We start from the raw sequence: 14243 nt of genomic DNA, 5'->3' as shown, positions 1-14243 counted from the left end.
GCTAAGCTTCATGTTTCATTTTATATTTGTAATTTTGATCAATACATTTAATTAAAATAAAACACTATAAGTTACCAATCAAATTAAATAATTTACACTGAAAAATTACAACAGCATTAAATAATGTTTTGAGATTTGTAGTTTTGAATAGACAAATAAGACATGTTGGAAAGTATGTTTAAAGATCAAATTAAACCACCAGTAGGTGGCAGCAGGTGGCCGTCTTAATGAGCGAGTCATTGAGTCGTTCATTCAAACGATTCATTCAAACAATGAATCGTTCATTTACACACGTTGTTGTGAGACGCGTTGCGGTTCTGCTGTGAACGATTTTCGCAGCTGAAACAGAACAAATAATGCAATATTGAGCGTTAATATATTTAATTGTCTAAGTAAAACACTAAGAACGCAAACGGTCAAAAAAAAGCGTTTTAAGAAACATTTTGAGGCCCCTTCTCTTGCCTCACAGTGGATTGGTCCACCGTGCATCTCACCGACACACACACACACAAACACACCTCACCGACAGTGGGCTGGTCGGGAGAGAGAAAAGTTCAGTGTTTGTGGATCTCCAGTAAGGGCTGTCTAGTCTATTTTATTCATTTTAAACACCAGATGACATTATTTCTCTTTTGATACAGGCGATGCGGAGTCATTAATACATCACCAAAGACAAACAATTATGATAGCGATGTACAAGTCCGATGCTTTAGTGATTATAGTTTGGTAACGTTAGCCTGTTGTAAGTCACCCACTACAGCTAACAAGGTAATAAGCCTGTGTGTGAATGTAGTTAATGTAGATTCACCGCTGTGTTGGGCTGCATGTTATATGGAAGGACTTTGAAGAAACAAGATAATTTAATAATTAAATTCTGTGTGGTGAATGTGAACCTATGATAAGCAGTCCACGCACGTCGCTCTGTTTTATGTCGGATGGGATCGCTAAAATATCTCCAAACCACTGAAGTTGAGCGAACTAACTTGTCAACGATATCTGTGTCCTCTGAGCTGGCCGTGAGCGCTGCATTTTCTTCATTATTGCTCATTTTTATCGCTCCACTTATCTCCGATCCTCCAAGCCTGTCAGCCACAGACTGTAAACATTACCGGCCTGCAATACGCATGCGCAGCATTACGCATAGCGCGTAAGCATTATATCGAGAATTTATCGACCTGTTGTTATCGTTTTATCGAGGAAAATTATATCGTGATAATTATCGTTATCGTTTTATCGCCCAGCCCTAATTTATACATGTCGATTTAATTATCTGAATGAAAAAAACTAATTCCTTAACATTGCAATATATGTTTATTGCTCTTAAAATTCCAAAGTAAGACTATACAAGAGCAATGCATTTAATAAAACCTTGAAAACATAAAGTAGGCTACACACACACACACACACACACAAATAAATAAGTATTAACCTACAACAAAGAAACACATTATACGATTTTTCTATGTATGCAACTCAGCCTACAGGCTATGCCCATCGATTAAATATCAACAAGCTGGTTAATCAAATCCGGGGACACACTGCAAGCGTGAGCGTCTCGGCTGCGTGGCGTGTCCGTTTTTGCTTCGGCTCCCATGTAAACAGGTTGGAGTTTGCACACTGACGCGCGGAAAACGCGCGCATGCTAGAAATAGAAGAGCGCTTATTTTTCACGTGTGTTGGGAGCGTCTCCAGGCAAAATAGAATAGGAAAAGATGTTTATATATCATTTTGACACGAATACATATTATTAAATTACATTTTCATGTTTGAAAGTCTGTAGGTTTACATAAATGCAGATATAGGCCTAATTGTAATAATAAAAAACGTCAATTATCGATTTTGAAATATTGCAACTGTCAATACAGAACGAAATATTCTGTAGCCTATTTTGCCGTCAATACCATAGATATGTGGCTACTCCCGACGTTTTCTTTGCTGTATCAGTAGGCTATTTATGTTTAGCATTAGGAATAGGGCTTCCCTCCGCATCAATAGCAGCAGCAGCGCCGCGTCAGACACGCTTCTAGTGTGCAAAGGCAGAGAAAACGCCACGCAGCCCCGTGGCTGACCCGCAACAGAAACGCCACGCGCATCCGCGGCATGACAGTGAAAACAGTTACATGTAGAGTGCATTATGGGCGCCAATATTCCGTTTAAAACCGGAATAGTCCTGGGATGAAACTGCTCACTTAGAGGATGGATACCCTCGGTCACATCAGCGCGATTAGACATTGAACATTTTAAATTTAAAACAGCTTATTATGTAGGTAGCCAATGTGCCCGATGCTTTCACTTGATGCAAACGTTTGTTTTTGTGATTAAAATACATCAAATATTACCAAAACATCTGTCTGTGTGCAGAAATTTGTTTATGTAGCCGTGACAACAAAACGCGTGCGCGCATGCCTGTAATGCCCAGTGCGCACCGCGCACAAACCCCATAGACTGTGGCCAACCCGCAAGCCTTGCACTTCTGAAAGTCTGAGGAGCCACTCGTGTTGCTACCATAGATATACATAATAAATAATATACTTTATTATGTACATCTATGGTTGCTACTACTCTCCGGGCGCCGCCATCTTTATTTTGAGCCTGACGAGTCGACGCGCATATTTTGCGTCGACGTATTTTTTGCGTCGACGTCATCGATGACGTCGACGCGTTGTCCCAGCCCTAATTTGAAGTATACTTTTATTATTTAGTTTGCCTGGCGTCCATTAGAAAACACAGAGGGGCGGCTATACTGGGACCGGTCACCGGGGGGCGATCGAGGCGCGAAAGCTTCAGTATCTGAGAGGGAGACTGCAGGCTTGGTGTGGCTGTCTGCTTTGCGAGCGAGCGCGCGCGCACCTGAGGGTTCATGTATTCATATATATTTCACATTGATGGCATTGTGTTATTTATTTATTTAGTGTAAGTGCTCATGTTTAGCTTTGGAGATAGACTTAATGTGTGTCATTGTTCTCTACAGGTTGGAGAGGTGTGGTGTCACAGATGAAGGTTGTGCTGCTCTGGCTTCAGCTCTGAGATCAAACCCCTCACACCTGAGAAAACTGAATCTGTCATATAATAATCTAGGAGACTCAGGAGTGAAGCTGCTCTCTGCTGGACTGGAGAATCCTCTCTGTAAACTGGAGGAACTGAGGTAAGATCATACGTGACTCTGATATGAAACTGAGTCTCTGTGTGTGACGAGCAGGGCGGGCGAGAGCCGTGAGAGAACGGTGTGAGGCCGGTGGAGTGATTGCAAATGAGCATCACCTGCGCATCACACTGTGAATTTAATCATTTTAATTTATTCATAAAGTAACAAAATTGAAAAGAGGAATTAAACTATTTTTACATTTAGAGCTCTCACTAACGGTTATTTTAGTAATCGAGTATTCGGTCGATTATTTTGATGATTAATCAAGTAATCAGATGTTTTTGTGGTAATAAAAGTTTGAGATCATCCAATATATCGGTTTCCCAGTATTTTTCCCGATATTTAAGCATTTTCCCATTATTGGGAATCGCTTTTGTAATATCGGATGCACAGATAAATCTTGTGGACGTTATGAAAGCTGTGCAAGCGCGCGATTAAAGCACTGCGTCTGAGGGGAAATGAGTCCACAACGGTTCAAAGGTCAAATAACTTCATAGACAAATCATTTCCAAAGGGGCGTCACCAACAGACGTTGCTCAAATGCCTCTGGGCGCAATTGGAAAGACCTTAAACCAATCAGAGCGATGAAGGAGATGACGATTGCAGAGTGGAGAAACATCTGAGACGGCAATTCTTTTGTGTTGTATTTGTGATTTCGAGGAAGATGTTCCGATGGCTTCTGACGACTTTTGCTGATGTTGTAAAATAAATATGATAATAGCTGATAATAGTGTCCAACACCAATCCATCAACATTTTTGCCAAATTTGGAAGCCCTAATATCATCTCAGACCGACTGAAACATCTCGGATTGACGGTCAGACAGAAAACATCATCTCTGATCGCATTTGCACCCATTGTAAGGCATTTGTGTTGAGATTAGAACGCGATTTGCAATATTTTGAAAGTTAAATAATATTGATGAGTCTTTGGAGAGTTGTGTCTCGCGCGTTAGCAGTGCGTTGGCAGAGCAGAAGCAGTGTGTATGGAGAGCGGGAGCCGCGCGCTCCCATTGGTCATTCACACTGGCAGCGTTTGTCTCGCGCAGCTGAACCGCGGCTCGTGTAATGCAAATACAGACGAATATTGTCCATTCTGTCACATTTTCCGGTGTCCTCCTCCGACACTGTCATTCTCGTGCTTTGATTCATGATGGTCAGCGCATCATATATGCTGCAAATGCGACCGTTTTCCCCTCTGTCCCAAAAACACATGCATATAACATGCTGTATATAGTTCACATGATAAAAGTAACCTTAAAGTTAAGATATGCCTCTGGGTTTAATCATTTAAACGGCCCGGTGACGTTTGGGCAGAAGATTTTGGCAGCGCATTTTTTTCACAGCGCAGGATGTCATGTGGTGATAATGAAACTCACAGAACACTTCACTTAATGATTTTATGCTGATTTGTGTAATTATTCATGTTAACCAGGTCAGTTTTATCAAGAACTGTGCACTGTGGCTTTAATTCAGCGTGAGCAGCGCGGCAAAAATAGACTCTGCTCTGAAACGATCGCGGCACTGCCTCTTCTGCTCTGCTCCTGCGACGCCTCTGCGTGCGGTGTGAATGCTCTAATCTGTTAACATGGACGCCGAAAAAACACACGCTGCTTACGCCCTGATAACGCGTGCAGTGTGAAACCGGCCTAACAGTTCAATAAACCATGGAGATGTGGACAAACTAGTAATGGGCGATATGAATAATATGCAATATGAACAATACAAAATTGGCCTACGATAGAGATTTTACTTCTGTTGCACTTTTGCGATAATGTGTGTTGATGACGCAATCTACCCGTGAAACTTAGAGCCACGAGCTGCAACTGACTGCAGCGCATCATCAAAAATCATAATAATCAAACTAAATCATAAAGATTATTAATGTTAATAATAATATAGGGAGCCCACAACACCAAAAAACATTCAAACATATATTGTCCCTGTTTTTCAGTTAATAGATAATAACAAATTAGATTTTCAGTGGTATTTGGACCACTCGAATAGGAAATGTCCGCGGTTTCCACTTCAGGAATCTGGTCACTTTATTGTAAGTTATTCGTTTTGTATCCTTCTGTTATTTTATTCATCGTTAACAAACAAACCACATCCATCCCCGCACTTTTGAAAAGTTTGCTACGCCCCTCTAAGCCAAATCGCCCATCCCTAGTACAAACTCTGACACACTCACACACACTCTCTTCCACACACACACACACACACACACACACACACACACACTGTCACACACACACACACTGTCACACATACATACACACTCACACACACACACACATACACACACACACACACACACACACACACACACACAGACAAATGCACATACACAGTCACTCACACAGATACACATGCACAGAAACTCACACACACACACACCACACGCATACATACACACACCACACACACACACTCACAAACTTGCACACACACACACACACTCACATTTACTATACTCGCATTTACAACTTAAATGTGTGATCTGTACAATGTAACATTGATTACACCCACACACACACACATGCACACAGATACACTCACACACACACACAGACAGAAAGAGACACACGTTTGTTTTTGTGAAAAATAGGCGTAATGGTTTTTATACTGTACAAACCGTATTTTCTATCCCCTTACACTGCCCCTAAACCTACCCATCACACACACACACACACACACACACACACACACACACACACAAACACTCACACACTGCCCCTAAACCTACCCATCACACACACACACACACACAAACACTCACACACTGCCCCTAAACCTACCCATCACACACACAGACACACACACACACACACACACACACAAACACTCACACACTGCCCCTAAACCTACCCATCACACACACACACACACACACACACACACAAACACTCACACACTGCCCCTAAACCTACCCATCACACACACACACACACACACACACACACACACACACACACACACACACACACACACACACTCACACACTGCCCCTAAACCTACCCATCACAGGAAACATTCTGCATTTTTACTTTCTCAAAAAACTCCTCCTGTGTGATTTATAAGCCTTTTGAAAAGTGGGGCCATGGGTAATGTCCTCATATTTCACCCTCTCCTTTACTGTAATACCTGTGTCATGTCATTATACACATTTGTGTCCTGATATTTCACAAAAACATGCCCACACACACACACACAGTCATACACATACACACACCAGGCACCAGGCAGAGCGGGGAGCTTTGGGTGCTCGAGCCCCTGCCCTTTTTCAAAATAAATCAAAAGTTCCCCTTTAAGACAAATATTACTGATAATATTTGTGGTCAATGAAACAAAATAAATTTGACTTATAATAACATGACAATGTGTACAATAGTAACGAACGGCTCAAAAGTCGGGAAATATCTGTTTATTTTTCATATCAGTCGGTCTGAGGCGTTGCCGTGGCGCGTTGCTATGGGCTGCGTGCGTTTTACCGGCTGATTTTCCTCAGTCTGTTCGGAAACGGCGCTCTTGTCATATATGGTTCTTTCAGAGAGTGTCTGTTACGGGGGAAAATAAAACAAACATTTTTTTCATCAAAAATCAAAGCTAATGTGTCGATTTAATTAAAAATCTCTCTCATATATTTCGTAAATGCCCGTTTGTCATGTATAATAACGTTACACCAACCAATCGTGATCTGGCAAAGAAAGTTGAAACAAATCGGTTGAAAATGTAATAAATCAAATTGCGTCGCTGACAGGATGTTAACGGCCAAAAAAAGCACCGCACAAAACCACGCAGCACCAAAAGTCGCATTAATGGTAAGTAGTATTACTTGTATTTTTGATGCAGCGTTTACTATTTGATGAATCGATCAAAGTTAATGAAGCCCAGCGCCACCTACAGGCCGATTATGTGAAGTGTAGGCTGGCCAAACGGTGACGTGAAAGGACTTTATTATATTACCAGTATTGATAATTATGACGCATTATGAAAGAAGTCTCTTATGCTCATTAAGCCGGCATTTATTTGATCAAAAACAGCAATATTGTGAAATATTAATAAAATAATGCTTTTCTATTTTAATAGACTTTAAAATATAATTTATTCCTGTGATCAAAGCTGAATTTATCATCATTACTCCAGTCTTCAGTGTCACATGATCCTTCAGAAATCATTCTAAAATTATGATTTAATGTCAATGTTGGAAACAGTTGTGCTGCTTAATATTTATTCATAACCTGCTGTGATACTCTTCAAGATTTTTTGATTAATAAAAAGTTAAAAAGAACACGACTTTATTCTGTATTTTTGATTAAATAAATGCAGGCTTGGTGAAGAAACTTATTGCAACAACATGAAATAGTATCCAAACTTTACACACACACACACACACACACACACACACACACACACACACACACACACACACACACACACACACACACACACACACATATATATATATATATATATATATAAAAAATTTTTTTTACATATTGCCCCTTTTTTACATTTGAGCCCCTGGCCCTGAAGAACTCTCTGCACGGCCCACACACACACACACACACACACACTGCCCCTAAACCTACCCATCACACACTCTGTCACAGTCGTCGTCGTCCCCCCCCCCCCACACACACACACAGTCATACACATACACACACACACACACACACACACAGATACACATACACAGTCGCTTTCTCACTTACTCTCACACACACACACAACACAGTCACATACACAGACACACAGTCACAAACACACTCACAAACACATACAGTCACACACACACGCACACAGACAGACAGACATTCACACACACATAAGTCACATACACACCAACACACACAACACACACATTACACAGTAACATACACAGACACACACACAGTCACAAACACACTCACTCACACACACATTCACACACTCACAAACACTCTCACAGACACACACAGTCACATACACTCACAAACTCACAAAGACCCTCACGAACACACACGCACAGTCACAAACTTTAACAACTCTCACACATTGTCACACACACACACACACACGACACACACAGTCACATACACACACACATAAAGTCACATACATACACACACAGTCACAAACACACTCACTCACGAACACATACAGCCACACACACACACACACACACACACACACACACACAGGAGAGCCGCTAGTTCGGCTTAAACGCAGCGTTACACAGTAACTCCTAGGGCCGCGAATGTGCTTCTATCTGTATTTAATGCTCATGTGACGGCACTGGATTCTGCTGTGCTGGTGTGATACTGCTGAACGTTTTGCGTTAGCACGTTTATGAGGTCTTGTGCAGCAGCACAACTAAATTAAATACAGATAAAAGCACACTCGCGGCCTTAGGAGTAACGTCTGTCTCCGGTGTGTGTGTGTGTGTGGTTGGGGATGTCAGTAGTGTAACTTACACAGCCGCATTAACCACAGTTAAGTTAGCCAACACGGCTAATGTTAGTAATTTACATGTTCCAGTCGACGTCGGAAAAAACAAAACAGCATAACGGCCGTTAAAAGTTAACCAAGCCGGCCAGGTTGCACGAGAAAACATATAAATGGCAGATAAAAAATATAAAAAAAGACTTAAACTTGCGGCTTCAGAGCTGGTGACGGCTTCAGAGCTGGTGACGGCTTCAGTATACCTATATGCAAATGATATGCAAACTACGCTCTACTTACCCCTCCCCTCAGACCCCGCCCCTCTCCACGCCAAAACAGTGACAGAAAGTTGAAACTGAAAATCACTGACATTGAAAAAAAACTGACACTAAAAAAGAGTGACATGAAGAAAAAATCTGAAGATTGTCATTGAAAAATACAAATAAATCCCAATACAATAAAAGAATATGATTGTAATATTTTAATTATTTTATTTTTTCAGTGCCAATACAACTGTTTTCAATGCCAATGTTTCCTTTTTCAGTTCTGCTTTTGTTTTCAATGACAATTTTAATTTGTGATGCCAAATTTTAAAGTCACCATTCTGGCTCCATATTTAATACGGTGCCGCATTTAGCCATGTGATGCAGTCATGTGACCAATTCAGCCAAGATGGTGAACGACATTGTACAGCAGTTGTTTTGTATGCTTTCTGTTTTGACAGCCTTGTTCAATATTAATGTCAGTTTGTACATACTGTTAAAAAACTCAGAGCCTTTTCTCGACATTGCCTCAATTTCAAAGAGTAAATAAACGAGTAGCGGAAATGACGCAAGTCGAAGCGTCTTGGGTTTGCTCATGCGCAGTACGGGGACGTAAGCGTTTTCAGACGTTTCAGTGCAGATGAACATTTTTTGAAAAACGATTGAAAATGATAGTGTGGACGCGGAGCGTTTTTAGACGAAAACTCGTTTTTAAATTTATCCGGATTAGTGTAGACGTAGCCTCACAAACAGACACTCACAAACACAGACACACACTCACACACTGACACTCACTCACTCACGAACACACACTCACAAACACAGACTCACACTCACACACTGACACTCACTCACTCACGAACACACACTCACAAACACAGACTCACACTCACACACTGACACTCACTCACTCACGAACACACACTCACAAACACAGACTCACACTCACACACTGACACTCACTCACTCACTCACGAACACACACTCACAAACACAGACTCACACTCACACACTGACACTCACTCACTCACGAACACACACTCACAAACACAGACTCACACTCACACACTGACACTCACTCACTCACGAACACACACTCACAAACACTAACAAACAAACACACAGACACACAGTCACACACACATTCACTCACTAACAAACTCACACACACAGTCACATACACATGCAACCACACTCACAAACACACACTCACACACACATAACAGTCACATACACACTCACACACAGACACACACACAGTCACATACATACTCACTCACTCACACACAACACAACACACAGACACATACACATGCAACCACACTCACAAACACACACTCACACACACATAACAGTCACACACACAACACAACACACAGACATATACACATGCAACCACACTCACAAACACACACTCTCACACACATAACAGTCACATACACACTCACACACAGACACACACAGTCACAAACATATACACACATGCAGTCACATACACACACACTCTCAAACACACACACTCACGAACAAACACACACACAGTCACATGCACATGCTCACAAACTCACACGCACACACAAACTCACATAACACACACACACACAACACACATATAACAGTCACATACACACACACTCACAAACACACACACACACACTGACACTCACTCACTCACGAACACACACTCACAAACACAGACTCACACTCACACACTGACACTCACTCACTCACGAACACACACTCACAAACACTAACAAACAAACACACAGACACACAGTCACACACACATTCACTCACTAACAAACTCACACACACAGTCACATACACATGCAACCACACTCACAAACACACACTCACACACACATAACAGTCACATACACACTCACACACAGACACACACACAGTCACATACATACTCACTCACTCACTCACACACAACACAACACACAGACACATACACATACACATGCAACCACACTCACAAACACACACTCACACACACATAACAGTCACACACACAACACAACACACAGACATATACACATGCAACCACACTCACAAACACACACTCTCACACACATAACAGTCACATACACACTCACACACAGACACACACAGTCACAAACATATACACACATGCAGTCACATACACACACACTCTCAAACACACACACTCACGAACAAACACACACACAGTCACATGCACATGCTCACAAACTCACACGCACACACAAACTCACATAACACACACACACACACAACACACATATAACAGTCACATACACACACACTCACAAACAAACACACACACACAACACACACATACGCACACACACACATATACACACCACACACACCCACTCACGGTGTCTCAAACACACTCACTCACGAACAAACACACACACACAGTCACATGCACATGCTCACAAACTCACATGCACACACACACACACGCACACAAACTCACATACACACACGCTCACAAACTCACACGTGCACACACACATACATGCACACACACACACAGTCACATACACACACTAACAAAGACACTTACTCACTCATGAACACACACACTCACAAAGACACTCATGAACACACAAACACACACTCACAAACTCACACAGTCACATAAACACACAGACAGACATGCGCGCACACACACACACACACACAGTCACATACATACACACACACACACACATACACACACTCACAAAGACACTCACTCATGAACTCACATACACACACATAACACAGTCTCATACACACACACACACATACAAACAAACACACACTCACAAATTCATGAACACGCATAATCTCACTCAAACACACTCACAAACTCAGTCGCATACACACAAACACACTGTCACACTCGCACACATTCACACACAGTAACACTCCTTCACGCACACACACACACACAACAAACTCACACAGTCACATACACACTCACTCATGAACACAGTCACACATGCACACACACCCAGTCACACACGTTTGTTTTTGTGAAATGTGGGGACATTCCATAGGCGTAATTGTTTTTATACTATACACATTTGTGTCGTCATATGTCACAAAAACATGCCCACACACACACTCATAACGACAATCACTCACAAACACACACACCCTCACAATCACACACATATACACTCATACACACAGTCACACATACAGACACACCCTCTCTCTCTCTCTCTCTCTCTCTCTCTCTCTCTCTCTCTCTCTCTCTCCGTTGTTGATAATTTTGTACGGCAGTGGTGTTATGATGATGCTGTGTGTTCAGTGGTGGAAGAGGAGTTGTGTTTTGATATTTTGTGGTGTTAATTTTTTTGGAGGAATTGAAAAAGTGATGTAATAAAGATGTTTTTATAAAAATCAAAAAAATCTCTCTCTCTCTCACTCACACACACACACACACACACACACACACACACACACACACACACACTCAGTCACATATACAACCATTCATGAACACAGTCACACAAACAAATACACTCACATACACACTTTCTCTCTCTCTCTCTCTCTCACACACACACACACACACACACACACTTTCTCTCACTCTCTCACACACACTTTATCACACACATTGGGTTTCCATGTTTTATGGGTCTTTCCACAGAAATATTGTTATTCTGTACAAACTGTATATTCTCTCCTCTAATCCTAACTGATGTATTTTAACAACGTGAACTAATGAGTATTTATATATATTTCATATTGATGGCATTGTGTTATTTATTTATTTAGTGTAAGTGCTCATGTTTAGCTTTGGAGATAGACTTAATGTGTGTCATTGTTCTCTACAGGTTGAGGAGCTGTGGTGTCACAGATGAAGGTTGTGCTGCTCTGGCTTCAGCTCTGAGATCAAACCCCTCACACCTGAGATATCTGAATCTGACTGAGAATAATCTAGGAGACTCAGGAGTGAAGCTGCTCTCTGCTGTGCTGGAGAATCCTCTCTGTAAACTGGAGAGACTGGGGTAAGATCATACGTGACTCTGATATGAAACTGAGTCTCTGTGTGTGACGAGCAGGGCGGGCGAGAGCCGTGAGAGAACGGTGTGAGGCCGGTGGAGTGATTGCAAATGAGCATCACCTGCGCATCACACTGTGAATTTAATCATTTTAATTTATTCATTAAGTAACAAAATTTAAAAAAGGAATCAAACTATTGTTACATTTAGAGCTGTCACTAACGGTTATTTTAGTAATCGAGTATTCGGTCGATTATTTTGATGATTAATCGAGTAATCTGATTTTTTGTGGTAATAAAAATAGACCTAAGCAAACAATGGCCTTTAAAATGATTTAAAATACAAAAATAATAACAATGGGGCAATAATATTTGGTTCTAAAAGTATCATAGTAATCATATAGTTTTACACGACAACACTGTTGAAATAAATAATATAATATACTGACGATCAGAAACAGGCAGGTGTTCACAGCAGAAAGCAGTCCGGAAAGGCCAACGGTAACCCAGAACAATCCAAACTCCAGCGTCAGTAACAGTCCAAATGTTCAGCAGTAAAGGCCCTTTCACACCGGACGCGTAACGAAAAAGCGAAACGAATAAGCAAATTTTTCGTCTGCGAATACTTCGCGTCAAAACCATTCACATCAGCCGCGACACGAATTTGCAACGTTCAGAGCTCCAACATTCCAAAACATTTGCTGCGTCAGCTGAGAAAACACGGACAGTGAAGATGAGCTTTTCATTTGATTTAAAAGACGGTTTCGGGTGCAACCCAGTCTTGAAGGACAGAGAGTCTGAAGGGGAGGATGCTAATCATGTACAGGAGCTAAATCTTTATCATGGCCGGTTCTGCACTTTAGTACTTTCTTAAGTCTGTGGGACAATTTGAGGATCTCATCCCGAGACAGCAGCGCATCTGACGAGACAAACCGCGCTCTTCAGGAACCAATCCATCCGGTCTGTTTCCAGTTCAGTCACAATGTGAACATTTAAGTGCCACAGACATACTGATGGCAACACATTCACTTTCCATAATCGCGGACATAAGACGATATATAAAAGGTTAACTTAGGTTATTGCTGTCTGTAAACACAGCTGCAGATGCACAGCTTTGACTAGACCTGTAATCTCATGAGATATGCCACACCTGGCAAAGGTTAATGTTGAGTGAATAGCTCATGACATCATCTGGACATTTCGTCACCTTTGTTTCCTTTTATGTGATTGGTTGAAGCCGTTTTTGGCGCAGCTAGAGTAAAAAAAAAAAATCGAAACTGAAACGAAAAACATAAATGCCATTTTTTCGCCGCAGCACATTCGCGTTCGGTGTGGAAGCGCTCATTACACAAACAGCTGACCAAAAAATAAAACCATCGTGCGAATTATTCGCACGTTAAAATCGCGTCCAGTGTGTGAGGG

At 41.6% G+C, this 14243-nt stretch overlaps 1 protein-coding gene across 1 annotated transcript in view; it reads left to right on the top strand.

Moving 5' to 3' along the window:
* The window catches only part of LOC137084567 (NACHT, LRR and PYD domains-containing protein 12-like), a gene marked incomplete at its 5' end in the record, with an annotated part of 382843 nt that overhangs the window by 366128 nt on the left and 2472 nt on the right, over nt 1-14243 (top strand). The window contains 2 exons of the mRNA XM_067450858.1: nt 2972-3145; nt 12655-12828. Of these exons, the coding sequence (XP_067306959.1) occupies nt 2972-3145; nt 12655-12828 (348 nt within the window). The remainder of the gene's footprint in view (nt 1-2971; nt 3146-12654; nt 12829-14243) is intronic.

The sequence above is a fragment of the Pseudorasbora parva genome, chromosome 8 (assembly GCF_024679245.1).
Source record: "Pseudorasbora parva isolate DD20220531a chromosome 8, ASM2467924v1, whole genome shotgun sequence".
In the NCBI taxonomy this organism is placed as follows: domain Eukaryota; kingdom Metazoa; phylum Chordata; class Actinopteri; order Cypriniformes; family Gobionidae; genus Pseudorasbora; species Pseudorasbora parva.
Note: the sequence above shows the minus strand (reverse complement) of the source record. Positions and strands in the feature narration are given on the sequence as shown.